Source organism: Folsomia candida, unplaced genomic scaffold, assembly GCF_002217175.1.
Source record: "Folsomia candida strain VU population unplaced genomic scaffold, ASM221717v1 Fcan01_Sc045, whole genome shotgun sequence".
Lineage (NCBI taxonomy): Eukaryota > Metazoa > Arthropoda > Collembola > Entomobryomorpha > Isotomidae > Folsomia > Folsomia candida.
The window spans coordinates 367,238-384,143 of record NW_019091237.1 but is presented as its reverse complement, the minus strand read 5'-3'; the positions used below and the strand labels follow the sequence as shown (position 1 = coordinate 384,143).

The 16,906-nt window shown below is 41.8% G+C and overlaps 4 protein-coding genes across 4 annotated transcripts; all 4 read right to left on the bottom strand.

Annotated features, from left to right (window-relative positions):
- Positions 1 to 509: 509 nt before the first annotated feature.
- On the bottom strand, positions 510 to 2,185 carry LOC110861782 (gastrula zinc finger protein XlCGF8.2DB). Its single transcript, XM_022110910.2, has 2 exons — positions 1,925 to 2,185; positions 510 to 1,848 (listed from the first exon to the last, which is right to left on the bottom strand). The coding sequence occupies exon 2, from the start codon at positions 1,815 to 1,817 to the stop codon at positions 744 to 746; it is 1,074 nt and encodes a 357-aa protein (XP_021966602.1). The 5' UTR covers positions 1,818 to 1,848; positions 1,925 to 2,185; the 3' UTR covers positions 510 to 743.
- Positions 2,186 to 4,768: 2,583 nt separating this feature from the next.
- LOC110861781 (gastrula zinc finger protein XlCGF8.2DB-like) lies at positions 4,769 to 7,165 on the bottom strand. Its single transcript, XM_022110909.2, has 2 exons — positions 6,857 to 7,165; positions 4,769 to 6,771 (listed from the first exon to the last, which is right to left on the bottom strand). Exon 2 carries the CDS (start codon positions 6,716 to 6,718, stop codon positions 5,594 to 5,596), a length of 1,125 nt encoding a protein of 374 aa, XP_021966601.1. The 5' UTR covers positions 6,719 to 6,771; positions 6,857 to 7,165; the 3' UTR covers positions 4,769 to 5,593.
- A 4,376-nt stretch (positions 7,166 to 11,541) lies between these two features.
- On the bottom strand, positions 11,542 to 14,158 carry LOC118433238 (gastrula zinc finger protein XlCGF8.2DB-like). Its single transcript, XM_035844950.1, has 2 exons — positions 13,836 to 14,158; positions 11,542 to 12,281 (listed from the first exon to the last, which is right to left on the bottom strand). The coding sequence occupies exons 1-2, from the start codon at positions 14,119 to 14,121 to the stop codon at positions 12,091 to 12,093; spliced, it is 477 nt and encodes a 158-aa protein (XP_035700843.1). The 5' UTR covers positions 14,122 to 14,158; the 3' UTR covers positions 11,542 to 12,090.
- A 283-nt stretch (positions 14,159 to 14,441) lies between these two features.
- On the bottom strand, positions 14,442 to 16,513 carry LOC110861748 (piggyBac transposable element-derived protein 4). The gene is made up of 5 exons (XM_022110870.1): positions 16,340 to 16,513; positions 15,924 to 16,276; positions 15,252 to 15,842; positions 14,588 to 15,191; positions 14,442 to 14,495 (listed from the first exon to the last, which is right to left on the bottom strand). The coding sequence occupies exons 1-5, from the start codon at positions 16,511 to 16,513 to the stop codon at positions 14,442 to 14,444; spliced, it is 1,776 nt and encodes a 591-aa protein (XP_021966562.1).
- Positions 16,514 to 16,906: the final 393 nt, after the last annotated feature.

Below are 16,906 nucleotides of genomic sequence, written 5' to 3'. Positions count from 1 at the left end.
ATATGCAAACTGAGACTTGCTGTTGCAGAATTATTTGTTCACCTTGGTCCCTTTCGATATGCAACATGAGCCCTGTCCGATTCATACCTGTTCACTTTCATTCATGTAACTGAGTATGATAGAGAGTGATAGTGAATGAAAATGAATTTCCTGTGATTTGAATGAAAATGAGTGAAAGATTCCGTCATTTCAGATGAATGACTGTGAATGAATGGATTCTTCACTCATTTCATTTTTCACCCTATGCTTAATACATGGGTCGAAGTAAGAAATGAAGTCAGATGAAGTGAAACGAAATGAATTTGAAGAAAATGATTGAAAATCTTCAGTCAGAAATTGGGATGACTGACTTTTGAATGAAAATTAAATTTTTGAAAAGGTATGGTCTGATTTAAGTGTGACGCACAAACTGACCCTTCTTCTCGTCACGATGAAACATTTCGTCGTCACTGTTCCAGCGTTGCATTTATGTCGACGCATGGAAAAATGGGAGCGAGACGCGAACAGAGTTTTATACTAAAAGATAATGACTTTACTACATAAAAATCATCATGGTCAAAACGGTAACAAAAATTAGGTCATGTTTACAACTTGATACTTCAATAATGCCATTTTTATGAATCGTATAAGAATATTTATCGTGTCGTAAATAGCGAAACCGGAAAAGTTATAAAAATCATTGAAAAAGTATGGGAAACATGTCGCAATTTGATGAGGGGTCAGTAGGGGGACGAAGAACTTTATTATTCGGAGGGGTGAAGCTTCCTGAGCCTCACAAGACTGGATTTCTGCGTGAATGTGTGACCGCAGTGGGGGCAAGGGAGCCGGATTTTGGCATGAATACTGCTCAGATGTCGCACCATGTGACTCTTCGTGCCGAACTTATTGCCGCACTGGTGGCACGCGAAGTCCTTCACATTCCGGTGAACCGTCTTCTTGTGGACTACAAGGGAGTCTTTTGTAGTCAAGGCTTGATCGCATTCAGTGCACTTGAAGGGTCGCGGATCCGCGCTGTGAATGCGCGCGTGCTTGTTTAAGTTACTCTTCAAACTGACCTGCTCCACGCACTGGTCGCAGGGAAAGGGTTTCTCCTTCGTGTGGGTGACCAGGTGCTCATGATAAGTGCGGTTATTGGGGAAAATTTTGTGGCAAAATAAGCTGACGCGACTTACACGCTGCTCCACGAGGGCGACCTTCTCGTCTTGGCTGAGGTGGAGGAAACGATGCTGGGTCAGGGTTTCTTTGGAGGAGAACGTTTTTCGACAAGTGGGACACCTGCCGCCAATCTTTTCCTTGGTGTGGGTCAGAAGATGACGACTAAGATCGGATGGGCTTTGGAATCGTTTTGTGCAAAAGTAGCAGACGTGTCGCCAGCCCTGACGCACCTCCGCGCGCTCCTCTCCGCTCATGTGGACGAAGAGATGGTCGGTTAAGTGGTGACGCATGAAGAACACTTTTGCGCAGTGGGGGCATTTCTCATGGAAAAGTGAGGTCCGCTCCAGCTCGTGGGGGTTGAAGTGGGTGCGGGCGTGGTGAGCAGCACTGGTTTTGCAGGTGAATGGACGAAGGCAGATTTTGCATGGGAAGATTTTCTTATTGCCAATAAGTTGTGGTAATTTCTTGGCGTTTGATGATCTGCTGTTGGCTGAGGGTGACTGCTCGTGGTTATTGGCACATGCTACTTGGACGGAGTTAGTCTTCTGAGGAGGAAGTTGTCCTTTCTTTTGAAAACGGTCCCCTTTCTGGGTTGTGGGGACGAGCGATTTCTGGCCTTTGCTCATTTTCTGGCTGACCTGCATCCCGTTCAACGGCAACATGTCGGAAGTATCCCCGCTATCAACCCGTTCTCTGCACACAACATCATGACGTCAACATTTGGTGTTGATGAACAGATTTTACATGAAAGTTCCTAATGCAATCTTACCAAAGACGACTCCTTCTTAAAATTTGGCGTGTGTTCGGGATGCAGTCAGTTCGGGAGGAAAATCTTTTCTTCTTGGAATCCTGCTTTATTCAAGCGATGTTCAATTCCTCCAGCTTTCTTAACTTGGAGCGTTCTGCTCTTCTTTTCTGAATGTGAGCTCGGCGTAAATTTGGAGATGTTTAAAATTATAGAAATTTCTGGAGGAAGAAGTGAGCTCTTGTTTTCCGAGGAGCTTGTTGGTCTCTGACTGAGAGATGGCTTCGCTGATCTGCGTATCCCACCGACAGCCAAGCCTCGTATAGCCAGACGTACCAAAAAGGTAACAAAATGCAGAATAAGTTATGTAAATATGGAGAACTAAATAAGCAAGAAATTCATGGGACAAGCAACAACACGTTGGTGATGGTGCTTATTGATCATTGATTAGTTATTCAACGCAAATTAAGACGCGTGTCAACTTCTGAAGAAATATGCATACAGAATCTCGTAAATTTGGTTGTGAATCAGACTTGCTTTCCTCTTTTCTTATGCTATTGCTGCTCTGTGCAAGTAACCACTTGGTGGGAGAAATAACGGGGAGAAAGTGGTTTCGTGCAGGGGAATATTTTGACATGGGAGAAATGCAAGGTCCAAGAAACTACGCCCCGCTGCCGTAAATAGAACAGTTGGAGGAAAGATCAATACAAGGAATTCAGCATACGATCGAGTCAAGACTTCTTAACTTTTCTAATACAATGTTATTATACGCATGCACATTTAATTTAATGGAAATGAGCACTTTGATCAATCATTAAATTACTTGTGGCATTCTCCTACACCGGAAATGCATACGGAATCTCGGAAATTTAGTATAGGTATTTGTCGCCAACCTTTTATCTGTATGCTCAATGCTTGATTTCTTGTGTATCTATGCATGTATGCCACGGGAAGAAATATGCATGAAAATATGGCTCGTTTAGTTATGATGCTAGATTTGTTCTCATCCTCCTCAGCCTGAAGTTACGTTTTATTTCCTTTGGACAAAAACAATTCATAATTTCCTCAACTAAGCCCAAAGTTTCTGCCGCTATGAAAAGTATGGTGGAATTTTAGACTTTCATATTTCTGGATGGAATGCTCCCGATAAGAAAGTGAACGACAATTCATCAGTTATTGCGGGCTGCGTATCAAAATTAGTATGCAAACTGAGATTTCTTGCATAATTATTTGTTCCCCTTGGTCCGTTTCGATATGCAACCCGAAATATGAGCCCTTTGCATGATTTAAGTGTGATGAACAAAGTGACATTTCTTCTCGTCACGATGAAATATGTCGTCGTCACTCTTCCAGTGATGCATTTATGTCGACAGGTGGAAAAATATGAGCCAGACGCGAGCAGACTTTTATATCAAAAGAGAATCACTTTACTGCATAATTAAGATCGTCATGGTCAAAACGGTAACAAAAATCGTGTCTCATAATTTATAAGACACGATTTTTTATAAGTTATAAACAACTTAATACTTGAATTATCTACATACGCCATACTTATCGGAATAAATATCTCGTCACAAATGGTGAAAGGGTCGCATTTAATGGCGACCCTAAGTGACTGAATGGGATACCCTAAGAACTAAACCCTACGGTGGACTGAATGGCCTACCCTAACACGTCGAAAAAATAGCTAATAACTCAAACTGAATCTCGACCCTAAAGTTCTGATAGTTAAAAATCGTCGATTTACATCATTTCTTAGGTAATTACATCTCGATTATCATTTATTAAGACCATTTCTCAGAATATATTCTTAAATTAATAAAAAATTCAACAACAAGAGCTCGCTTGCATTTCTTTGGGCTCCCTGGTCCACGTTTTAACCTAAGAGGTACATTTTTGCAAGTATCAGAGATATTAAAATGTCTGTAGATGTATGCTAGTCTGGTTAAATGCTCACAAACATGCTGTTTTCTAAATATTTGGCAATTACATAGAGAAATCAACTAATTTGATTCTTGTGCTTTAGTCTGTGCGAACGGATTACATACACTCTAAATAAAAATAAGTAAAATTTACTCAAGTTTGAGTAAAAAAAACAGTGGATGACACAACCAAAAGGTATAATTTATCCAATCATTGTGCAAAATTTGTCCAAAGTTATGTATGTAAAATGTCCAACGGGTGGGTAAATTTTGCACAAAGTTGGTTATTTTTAACTTCTGGTAGTGTCATCCTCTTTTTTACTCAACTTTGAGTAAATTGTATTTATTTTTATTTAGCGTGTATAATTTAGCTAAATAAAATATATTGGGAAATTAGGGTAAAGTTTAAGATAAATAAGGATGGTTATTGGCAAGTTAGGGAAGGCCATTCAGTCCACCGTAGGGTTTAGTTCTTAGGGTATCCCATTCAGTCACTTAGGGTCACCATTAATATTTGCCCATGGTGAAATGAAATGAGGAAAATGTAAAACTAGCTAAAACCTATCGTCAACAGGTGTCCTGTTGTTTGCCAGGAGGTGGGTGAACTGACATGTTTGTTAACTTCTGACTTGGTCGTGTACGTCTTCCCGCAGAGGTGGGGGCAGGGGTGCCGGATTTTGGCATGGACACCCTTCACGTGTTCCTCCATGGTCCCCTTCCCCCCGAACTTCTTCCCGCAGGTGAATATTTTGACCTGCAAGAAATACAGTAATCACACCCCGGCTCCATAAATACTTCATACGGCGCTTGGCTGGATGGCGCATATTTATTGCACTTTCTTACACCTCGAATTTCTTGCGTTGCTTGTTTTTCAGTGCAAATAAAACGTAGATGACAAACCCGCAAGAAACGAAACACTTGGAGGAATAATTAACAAAAGGAATTCTGCATACCTACGACCGAGTCTGGATTTCTTAACTTTTCTTGTACATACAATGTTATTATACGCATACATTTTAATTAAATGGAAATGAGCACCTTGGTCAATCATTAGATTACTTGGGGCACGTAAATTGACCACTCCTGCACGGAAAATGCATGCGGAATCTCGGAAATTTAGTATATTTGTTGTAAACCTTTCATCCTTATGCTCAATGCTTGATTTCATATGCATTTATGTATGTATTTATGTCACTATTACTGGAAGAAATATGCATGCAACATCCATCTCGTTCACTTATGCGGCTGGCTGCGGATAAGATATACATTTGTAGATGGAACGCTCCCGATAAGAAAGTGAACGACAATTCATCACTTATTGATGTCTGCGGATCAAAATTAGTATGCAAACTGAGATTTCCTGCAGAATTATCTCTTCACTTTGGTCCGAATCCAAATCACAATGCGAGCCCTGCACGATTTTAGTGTGATGCACAAAGTGACCTTTCTTCTCGTCACGATGAAATATGTCGTCGTCACTGTTCCAGCCTTGCATTTGTGTCGGCGCATGGAAAAATGGGAGCGAGCAGGGAGCAGACTTTTACATAAAACAGAATGACTACTTCAAAATCGACATGGTCAAAACGGTAACAACAATTGTGTCATGTTTATAAATTAATACTTCAATTATGCCATTTTCATGAGTCGTACGAGAATAGTTATCAATAAGTGTCAATAAATAGTGAAACCGAGAAAAGTAATTTTAAAAAAACTGAAAAAAGTATGGGAAACGTCGCAATTTGACGAGATTTCAGTTGGGGGACGAAGGACTTCATTCTGGAGGATGGACCTTCTTCAAATGCGTCCCTAGATGGTCTTTCCTCGAAAATGTCTGGTCACAGTGGGGGCAAGGGTGTCGGGTTTTGGCATGAACGCTGCTCATATGCCGCATCATGTGACTCTTGGTGCCGAACTTCTGGGGGCAATGGAGGCACGTGACGTCCTTCATCTTCCGGTGAACGGTCTTCTTGTGCCCGACGAGATGTACTTTTTGAGTGAAGGCTTGATCGCATTCGGTGCACTGGAATGGTCGCGGATCCGCGCTGTGAATGCGCGCGTGCTTGGTTAAATTACCTTTCAAACTGAACTGCTCCCCGCACTGGTCGCAGGGAAAGGGTTTCTCCTTCGTGTGGGAGACGAGGTGAGCTTGATAAGTGCGGTTGTTGGAGAAAATCTTGCGGCAGAATAAGCACACTCGACTTACACGCTGCTGCACGAGTGCAATTTTCTCGTCGTCGTTGAGGTGGAGGAAACGATGACTGTTCAGGGCGTGTTTGGAGGAGAACGTTTTTGGACAAAGGTGACACCTCCCGCCCAACTTTTCCTTCGTGTGGGTCACCAGATGACGACCGAGATGAGATGGATCTTGGAATCGTTTTTGGCAAAAGTAGCAGTCGTGTCGCCACCCTTGCCGCACTTCCGCGCGCTCCTCGCCGCTCAGGTGGACGAAGAGATGCCGGGTGAAAGATGGTTTCGTGGTGAACTTCTGCTTGCAGACGGGGCAGGCGTGGTTTTTGCGACCTTCGTGCGCTGCCACGTGGTCGTCAAAGTCGCGACGATTGAAGAACACTTTTTCGCAGTGGAGACATTTCTCGTGGAAAATTGAAGCCTTCTCCAACTCGGCCACGTTGAGGTGGGTGCGGGCGTGTAGGTGAGCACTGGTTGCGTTAGTGAAGGGACGAAGGCATGTTTTGCATGGGAAGATTTTCTTCTTGCGGACTGGGGCTGATTTCTTGGCTTTTGATGGCCTGCAGTTGGGTGAAGGGGACTGCACGTGGTTATCGTCACGTGGTGTTGGCTGTGCTTGGACGGAGTGTGGAGGAAGTCGTCCGTTCTCTTGAGGCGTTGTGGGGACGAGCACTTGCTGTCCTCTGCACATTTTCTGGTTGACCTCCATGCCGTCAAAGGGCAACGTCTCGTACTGCTCGGAAGTACCCTCGAACCTTGTCTCTATACATACAATTGTTATCCGTGTTACGTCATCCTTTGGAGTTGAAAGACAGATTTTGTATGCAAATTCAGAATGCAATCTTACCAACGATTCGTTCTAAAACTTTTGACGTGAAGGGTCAGTTTTGGAGAAAACAAATCTTTCCCTCGTCGATCGAATCCTGCGTTTCAGGCTTCTTCACAATTTTCAAATGACGCCCAGCTTTCTTCACTTTGGCGACGTTCTGCTCTATTTTTCTAAATGTGAGCTGGGTGGAAATGTTTAAAATTTGAGGAAATTTCAGGAGGAATAAATGAGCTCTTGTTAGGTGGGGAGCTTGTCGATCTCTGTCTCCTTTGGATGGAGGGATGGCTTCGCTCATCTACATATCGCACCAAAAGCCAAGAATAAAACCTCGTATGTAGTCAACCAAAAAGGTACAAAATGCAGAATAATTTGTGTGGAAGTAAGAAAATCGTGAATACGCCGGTGCAGATGATGCAAATTGATTAGTTATTCCATGCAAATTGAGACGATTTTCCACCTCTGGAAGAAATCTGCGTGCCTCCACCATGCATCCCTCAAGTTTGGCTATGAATCAGAATTCCTTTCATTCATTCTTATGCTAGCAGTGGCCGCGGAATGGTGAGGGGACAACCAGAGGGACAATGTCCCCACGGTTGTTCGATGTCCGAATCATCTTATATAAATCCGTCCCGCCCCTATTCTATAATGTTAATGTCCCCACATATCCCCACGGCTTCCGCGGCCGCTGTATGCTTCTGCAATCTTTTTATTCTGATAAAGGATCTGAGAATATAACAGAATTAGAATTATGTTTCAATCCTTCATTAAAGGGAATGAAGGATTGAAACGGAAATTGATAAGGCGCTGTTCCTAAACTTCGTAACGCTTGCCAGTATGTTTAGCCAGCGTTACGAAGTTTACGAACCTAAGGAACGCTCAAGAGAAAGAATTCTGTATGAGTTTGGGCTTCTTACTTTTTCTCATAAAATGAGACCCATATGAATATTTTATTTAATCGAAATGGGAACTTTGATTAAGCATTTAATTAATGCGGTGTAAACTGACCACTCCTGGACGAAATATGGATGCAGAATCTGGCAAATTGGGTAGATTTCTTTTTAGCTGATGCGCAATTTTTGATTTATTATGCATCTTACTAATATTTGGAAGAAATATATGTATGCAAAATCTGTCTCGTTTATTTACGTGGCTAGATTTGCTTTCATCCTCTGGCTGAAGCATGGTTTTATTGTTAAAATATGCATGTTAACAAAGTTTTCCATATTTATCAATTTTTAAGTTTGTCGACTTTTATGAGGGCTGAGCATTTTCCAACCTTTGTCCCAGGACAAGGGATTAAAAGGGTCCTTTTGTTTTTTATGCCTCATTAGAAGGGACACTTCGTTTGAGCATAACTCTGCGTAGTTTGTATGGTCACTTCTGACCACATATTATTACATATGTATGAATGTCTCCTATGTACTGTCGAAACCTTAAAACCAAGTTGTTTAATAAAAATCACCATCAGTCTAAAAATATCTTCCAGCGAGATCATTTTTACTTTCATGGTAGCAAAGCCGTTAGTTTGTATGATTCATATTGTTGGTCTCAACCTGCCTCATTGAGTGTCTCAAAAGTGCCCCAGTCTCAGAGTCTGTTAAAGTCTCACAACGAGAAGAACTGTTTCCTGTTCAACACTTGATAAACTGAAGTCGATCAGTGTTATTGTTGTGAAGTGAAAAGGTCAATTCATCAGTTAATAATAGCAGTAAGTCTCCACTGCCCAGTGCCAGTCTGGACGGAGTAAGCCTGTAAAAGTGTGCCGTGAATTGGACCATTGTTTGGACAAGAGACATCAACCCTTTGACTCTACCCGAAGCTGAACCTTCCGCCCGAGGACGAGTTTTATTGAGGACGACCACTCTACCCAAATCCTGAGTTCCCGTCTACCAAATCTCGACCTTTTTCGATTCTACTGCTCTTTATTAGGCAAAGAGAAGGTAACAAGTCTATTTCTGTTTTTCGCTTCTGCTTTCCCTACTCCACAACGACAAGATGACATCAACAATCAAAAGAATAGATGTTACGCACATTGTCAAGCTAGACGACACCAATTACGCGAGGTGGAGACTTCAGATAACTTTACTTCTCAAGTCACATGACCTGTGGGAAGTGGTCAACGGCACTACCCAACGACCTGCAGATGAAGCACAACAGCCAGCATGGGATAAGAAGGATATACAAGCACAATCCATCATTGTCCCCACTCTCAGTGCCACTCAAACAAATCATATTTATGACTGCGCTACATCAAAAGCAATGTTTGACAAGCTGAAAAGCATCAATTCAGATTCAAGCTCGCTTAACAAGCAACATACCATGGCTAGATTCTTCAATTACAAAATTGGCAAGAGTCAGTCATTGATTGAAGCATTTGCAGAGGTGGAAGAGCTGGGCAGAAGACTAAATGAAATGGGAGTCGTCATGCCTGAAGCATCCATTGTCACAAAGATTGTCTCAAGTCTCCCCGACGAGGAGTATAATGCCTTCAAAAAGGCATGGGACAGCGTTCCGGATAAGGACCAGAGCATGATAATGCTACTTGCCCGTCTGAAGAAGGAGGAGTTGGAGAGGAAGGAATCCAAACCAGCAGCAACCAATCAAGATGCAGCAAAGGCATTCTTGACCCATGACCAGAAGAAAGGCAAGAAGAAACAGAGCATTGAAGAGTTGAAAAAGGCAACAACCTGCCATGGGTGTGGGAAAAAGGGCCACTGGAAAAGGGAATGCAGGAGTAATCCACAAAATCAGAGCAATAAACCTTCAGATAATCCCGCACAAGCCAATAAAAGCCCTGGGAAAGCGTTCATGCTAAATGCAATACAAACCCCCATGCAAGCACCCGTGACTGAACAAGTGTGGCTAAGCGATTCTGGAGCTAACCAGCATGTCTGTGGAGATAAGGCATGGTTTACAAGATATGAAGAGTTTGACACTCCCAAGTCAGTCTTCCTAACGGACAAAAGGGCTACACAAGCACTAGGAAAAGGGACAGTGACACTTGACGCTTACATCAACGGCATATGGGAGGAATGTACCATAGATAACGTGTTGTACGTACAAGGGGCTGTCAACCTTTTTTCTGAGGGATCAATGGCTAAGAAAGGGTACTCCATCGTCCGTGACAAGAATGGAGCAACATTTATCAGGATGGACGGTTTAAGGGGCCAATTGCCGAGTTCAAGAATGATATGTACGTCATGAAGTTTCGCCCCACTTCACAAATTATTGCTGCATACATGCATCCCGTGACTAATGCTAAACTATGGCATCAACGCTTGACACACATTAATATGAACTATGTGGTGGACTCCATCAAGAAAGACGCAGTTCGTGGAATTGACCTGGAGGCCGTGTCACATAAAATTATGTGTGAAGACTGTGAGATTGGGAAGCAATCTCGAAAGCCATTTCCAGCCGCAACAAGAAATGCAACGATAAAACCAGGAGAAATGGTCCATATGGACTTAGCCGGAAAAATGCCTGTTGCATCCCTGGGAGGAGCTCAATATTTCTTACTCTTGAAAGACGATGCTACTGGCTTCCGCACTGTATATTTTCTCAAGAGCAAAGACGAAGCCAAGGATCGTATCAAATGCTACATTGAATTTATGGAAAATCAAACAGGAAGAAAGGTCAAGATATGCCGTTCAGACAATGGTGGAGAATTCTGTAATTCTACTTTGGCATCATACTTCAGAGACCGGGGAATAATTCATGAAACAACCGTCAGCTACAATCCAGAAATGAATGGGAGGTCCGAACGTGAAATAAGAACTTTAAAAGACTGTGCTCGAACTATTCTGCTGGCAGCTAAATTACCCGAATCTTTATGGGCTGAAGCCGTTGCCACCACCGTCTACGTCCACAACCGAATACTGGACAAGCAAAGTCCAAATATAACCGCATTTGAAGCAATATTTGGCAAGAAACCTTCACTCCGTCATTTGAGAGTCTTTGGTAGCGTAGCATTTGCACATATACCAGCCCAGAAAAGGACGGTCTGGGGAGCAAAGGGAGAGCGACTTATCCTGTGTGGGTACGCATCAGAGAGCAAGAAATATCGTCTTTACGACCCTGAGTCCGGACAAGTGGTTGAGGCAAGAAATGTATCTTTCCACGAAGAAGCTTTTGAACCGACAGTAATGATACATGGCAAAGAAGAAAGAGATGAACCTGATGAATCCAAATCTGAAAAAGATGATGCAAAAGATGATGCACAAGATGATGCAGAATGGACGGACGAGGAGAAATACGATCCCGAGGACCCACAGCCTGATCAAGTTGACCCACAGCCAGTACAACCTGACAACGAGAAAATGGGTGACGAATTAGAAGTCCAAGTTAAAACTGAAAAAGGAGACTACACGGCTCGCATTCCATCGCAAGGGACGACACGTGTTGTCTTGCCTGAAACAAGTAAAAAATCAGGAACCACTCGCAATTTAAGAGACAGAGCTAAAATTAAGAAACCAGATAGATATCAAGCTCATGCCATTTATGCAGACAAAGAACCTTCAACTTATAAAGAAGCCGTTGAGTCTAAAGAGAAGGAAGAATGGATAAAGGCAATGCAAGATGAGATTGAAAGTCATAAGAAAAATGGGACTTGGAAATACGTGAAGAGGCCAGCCAATGCAAGATTGCTTGACAGTAAATGGGTATACAACCTTAAACGTAAAATGGATGGAACAATCGATCGATTTAAAGCCCGGCTTGTCATACGAGGGCATAGACAGAAAGAAGGCGTCGACTATTTTGAGACATTCTCCGCCGTATCTCGGTACGAGTCCATAAGACTTCTACTAAGTATAGCTGCAGCAAAGAAAATGCATATCGCACAGCTGGATGTCCAGACAGCCTATCTCTACGGGATTCTAAAGGAGACCATATACATGTCACAACCTGAGGGTTTCCACAATGGAGATGACTCCATCGTGTGCCTCCTGATCAAGGCTTTATATGGATTGAAACAGGCTGGAAGAACCTGGAATGAAACATTCACCGAATTTCTCGAGAAATTCGACTTGCACCCATGTTACTGCGATCCCTGTATATTTGTTGGAGATGTTGATGCAATAATCACTTATCTCAGCTTATGGGTGGATGATTCACTGGTCATTGGAAAAGATAAAAATGCCGTGCAGAAGATCATCAATGCAATCAAATCCTACTTTGAAATAACGATAATGGAGCCCACAGCCTATGTTGGGATGCAAATAATCAGAGATGGAAATGATGGTTTACTTTTGTCACAACCTTTTTACATCCGTAACCTGCTTGAAAAGTACAATATGCTGGAGTGCAACCCGACGTGCCGATGCAACCTCATGCAGGAGAACTCGTCCCAGCCGCAACAATAAACGAGACCCTTCCGTATCGACAGCTCGTTGGATCATTAATTTACCTAGCCAAGTGCACACGCCCTGACATCTCCTTCGATCTCAAAGTTGAAAGGAAGAATGAAACCTGCGTTCTAAAGTACAAGGGACCCCATAATGCCATCCTTTCTACGAAAGATGACTGCGTATACTCCATCAATGTTAAGGAGCCTACAACCCCCGACCTAATTGTTTCGCCCACTCGAGGATGCACGCCAACAGCGAAAACAAAGAACTCCAATCACTTTGACATAGACCACTGTTATGACAAGAACCTTGCTGAACCATGGGATTTTGTACAAATCAAACTACACCATGGACAATATCATATCTACTGCCCTGGGTCCAATATTACCATTGAGAGGAAGCTGCAACAATGCCCTGCTAGCGTGTTCATCCTTCCAATGAATGCTAATTTTAAAATAAATGATATTGAATTTTCAGGAACTGAATCCAGCCTTGTTCACCAAGAGGTAGTCGACCCACTATTCACGATGAAAGCCAATTGGCACTTCCAGCCTAGTTTCAACTGGACCAGTCTGATGATCAATGGTTCCACTGACGAAGGAGGGTCAATCCACTACCACACAAGCAATGAACCAGCCTGGTCAACAATGGAATGGATCTTAACCCTTTGCATACTAATAATAGTTGCTCAAGCCACTCTTTGTGTTTTCCTTTTTCTGAAAAGCCGGCCAAATGTAATTTCGGTTAGGGCAAATCCAGTGGAAACTGCCGATATTGAACTTTAAAAATTGAGGGAGGATGTTAAAATATGCATGTTAACAAAGTTTTCCATATTTATCAATTTTTAAGTTTGTCGACTTTTATGAGGGCTGAGCATTTTCCAACCTTTTTCCCAGGACAAGGGATTAAAAGGGTCTTTTTGTTTTTATGCCTCATTAGAAGGGACACTTCGTTTGAGCATAACTCTGCGTAGTTTGTATGGTCACTTCTGACCACATATTATTACATATGTATGAATGTCTCCTATGTACTGTCAAAACCTTAAAACCAAGTTGTTTAATAAAAATCACCATCAGTCTAAAAATATCTTTCAGCGAGATCATTTTTACTTTCATTTATTTCCGGTGGAGAGAAACAATGCCTGATTTTCTTAACTAACTGAAGTTCCACCGATATGAAAATTAAGCTGGAATTTTAGAGTTTTATATTTTGAATGGTTTTTATAATTTGCAAATTGAGACCTGCTGTTGCAGAATTATGTTTTCATCTGGGTCCTTTTAGATATGCAAACCACAACCTGAGCCCTGTATGATTTGTATGTGATGCACAAACTGACCCATCCTCTCGTCACGGTGAAATATGTTGTCGTCATTTCGTGTGGTGCATTTATGTCGCCGCATGGAAAAATGGGAGCGAGCAGAGAACATTGTTTTACATAAAATAGAATCACTTTACTACATAAAAATCAAAACGTAACAAAAATCGGGTCATGTTTACATCTTACTAATTCAATTATTCCATTGTTATCAGTCATACGAGAATAATTATCTCGTCACAAATGGTGACATCGGGAACATATAAAAATCTAAAGTATTGATACGTTACATGAAATTTGACAAGGGGTCAGTCGACAAACGAAGGAATTTATCCGTGGGGATGAACCTTCTTCAAATGTCTCCCAAGACTGCCTTTCTGCGTAAACGTGTGTCCGCAGTGGGGGCAAGGGTGCCGGATTTTGGCATGAATACTCCTCAGATGTTCCACCATGTCACCCTTCCTCCCGAATTTCTTGGGGCACTGGAGGCAGGCAAAGTCCTTCAACTTCCGGTGAACGGTCTTCTCGTGCCTGACCAGATTTACTTTTTGAGTGAAGGCTTGATCGCACTCGGTGCACTTGAACGGTCGCGGATCCGCGCTGTGAATCCGCGCGTGCATGTTTAACCTCCTAGTTACCAATTTAATTTTGGAGAAATTTCCGTTGGAGACCGACTAATTAAATACCTTCATACCTTTGGCTACCATATTTTTTAAAGAAAATTCCGACACACATTCCGTTGGCTCCCAAATTAATCCAAAGCACTTTTGATTTATTTTTTCACATAAATAGATGCAAGTTACAACTATTATCACAGAAATTCGAACAAAATTACCAAAAAGTACATCGACATAAAACACGGCACTAATAAAGTTTGATTACTAAACAACACTCCAAGACACAATAATTTTTCACTCTTCGTACTAATATTTGAACAAATTTAAGATGGACTTAATCCCACATTCTGACTATTCAGATTTTCAAACTGTGGTCGCTGGAAGATGAAACATGATATTAAATAATACTTAAATCTAGGCACATGGATATCAAAATGAATCCAAACATTCGTATAATGCCCATCAATACCTGTAAACTTTGAGAGTTTGCAGCTCCAGTGATGTGATATTTTTTATGACAAGAATTTTCACCATCAATACATAGCCAAACACCGCACGCTTCACATCTAAAAGATGTTGCTTTCCTCAACTTATTCATAGTTTTCCAACAGAGGTGACAGTTTCCACGAACTTTCTTTCCTGCATTGTTTCGGAGTGTTGATGAGAAATGCTGAAGAGAGTTGAAACTTTGTTGATGAGGTAAAGATACTGGACGTCCCTTCGTACTTCTTATCGTGACATTTGCGGACATGATTTCTTTGATTAAATTTGACAAATACTGTTTGTATCCTGTGCTTCTTCGAGAATTCATGTGACAATATACGACCCAAGAGTTATACACACAGATATCGAAAAGATGGAAGGCGAACTTGCGATACCATTTGAGGGTTTTTCTGAGGGCTTGATAAGGTCGTATACTCTTGTCCATGTCATCCAAGGCTCCCATGCTCTTGTTGTAAACAAGGACTGATGCTGGCTTGACCTGGGCATTACGGGGATTTTGAGACTCGCAATCTTCCATGCGATGATGAATAAATGTGTTTAACATCAAGACTTCTCGTCGATCCATCCACCTTGAAACGTTATAAATATGTAGCACTATGCGAAAATATATGCGAAAAAGTGGTCACTACCTTTCTAAAAGCAAATCCCCGTCAGAAAATGTCTCGACCTCTCCTTTCTTGAGACGAGATGGACGGGATGTGACATGGTCGATAAATTTTGGCATGAATTTTCGGTCTTTCCTGACAGTACCAAGGACAAACGTCTTTTTTTCCAATAAAGTTTTAGCTAAAACTGGAGACTGGAAATAATTGTCCACGACTAGGCGATGATATTTTCCTAAATATCCCTTCTCGAGCATGGTAAGCACAGCAGCGCCTCCAAATCCATACATTTTTATCCAAGAAGGATTTGATATTCTGGTCGATTTTCCCTGGTATGGTAAAATGTCGAGGACAAATCGGTGTTGACAATCCATAAGGAAGAAGGACTTGACCCCAAACCTCCCTCTTTTCTTGGGGTTGTACTGCTTGAAGCTGAGAGCACCTTTGTATGGCATTAACTCCTCATCCAATGTCAGGAATTCCCCAGGATTTACAAGTTTCCTAAAATTCTTCAGAATATTCGGTAGAATTGTTCCCATTTTATGGAAACGATCATTGGTGTCAAGCGTTGGTTCTTCTAAATCCACAAAATGTAGCCCTCTGAGTATCTGTTCGAATCTGGAGAAGTTATCATGGGCCATTTATTATACAAATTTATTCATCACGGTATTATTTGATTTGATTTTTCTAGAAATTCACCTATTCCGACTCATTACTTCATTGAAGAAGGGAGTGGCTGTGAGTGGATCTCGAGTCCAATAATCCTTCAAACTTGGTTTCTGCACAACACCAGTCAACATATTCAGGCCAAAAAACCTCCATAATTCGGGGACGCCAACGTTCTTCCAATTTGGTATCGCCTTCTGATCAGCATATAAATTGGTTTGGGTGATAATTTCGTCAACAATATCAGGAGTAACAATTTTCTGAAGTATGAACAAGGGGGTGGAGGCTGGTGAGATATCCTCATCACTAACAAATGTCACTGGATCCAGAAAGTTTGGTGTTTCCGGGAAAAAGTATTCCGAATCTCCCTCCCACTCGATTCCATCCTTAAAAAATGAATGATTACAAAGTGGCCAAAATTTGTAATGCAATTTGCAAAGTAATCTTACTATTCGGGAAGCAACAGGTTCTTCATCATCAGAAGTAATCTCTTCAAACTGCAAGTACTCCTCGGGGTCATTACCTTCTTCCATCTCATCATTTCGCATCCACTCTGGTTCCCAATTATCTGCAACGTCGATCGCCTCCACTGTTCCTTGATTCGAGACAAGTATTCCAGACATATTTGACGACGAAATTCGACAAGGATTCACGTTGAATTACAGTCACAGATGCAAATAATTACAATATTTTCGCAAAAAACAGAAAATTTCCAGCCGAAGTCGTAGAATTTTTCATTGCACGTATTTGTGTAATTGGTAGCCAACGGAATATCGAGATTTGTAACTAAGTTACACAAATGTGTGTAATTGGTAGCCAACGGTAAAAAAATTGTTACACAAATGTGTGTAATTGGTAGCCAAGAGGTTAAGTCATAATTACGACTGAACAGCTTCCCACATTTGTCGCAGCGAAAGGGTTTTTCCTTCGTGTGCGTCCCCAGGTGAATGTGATACCTGTCATTGTTGGCGAATATCTTGCGGCAAAATAAGCAGACTCGACTTACACGTTGCTTC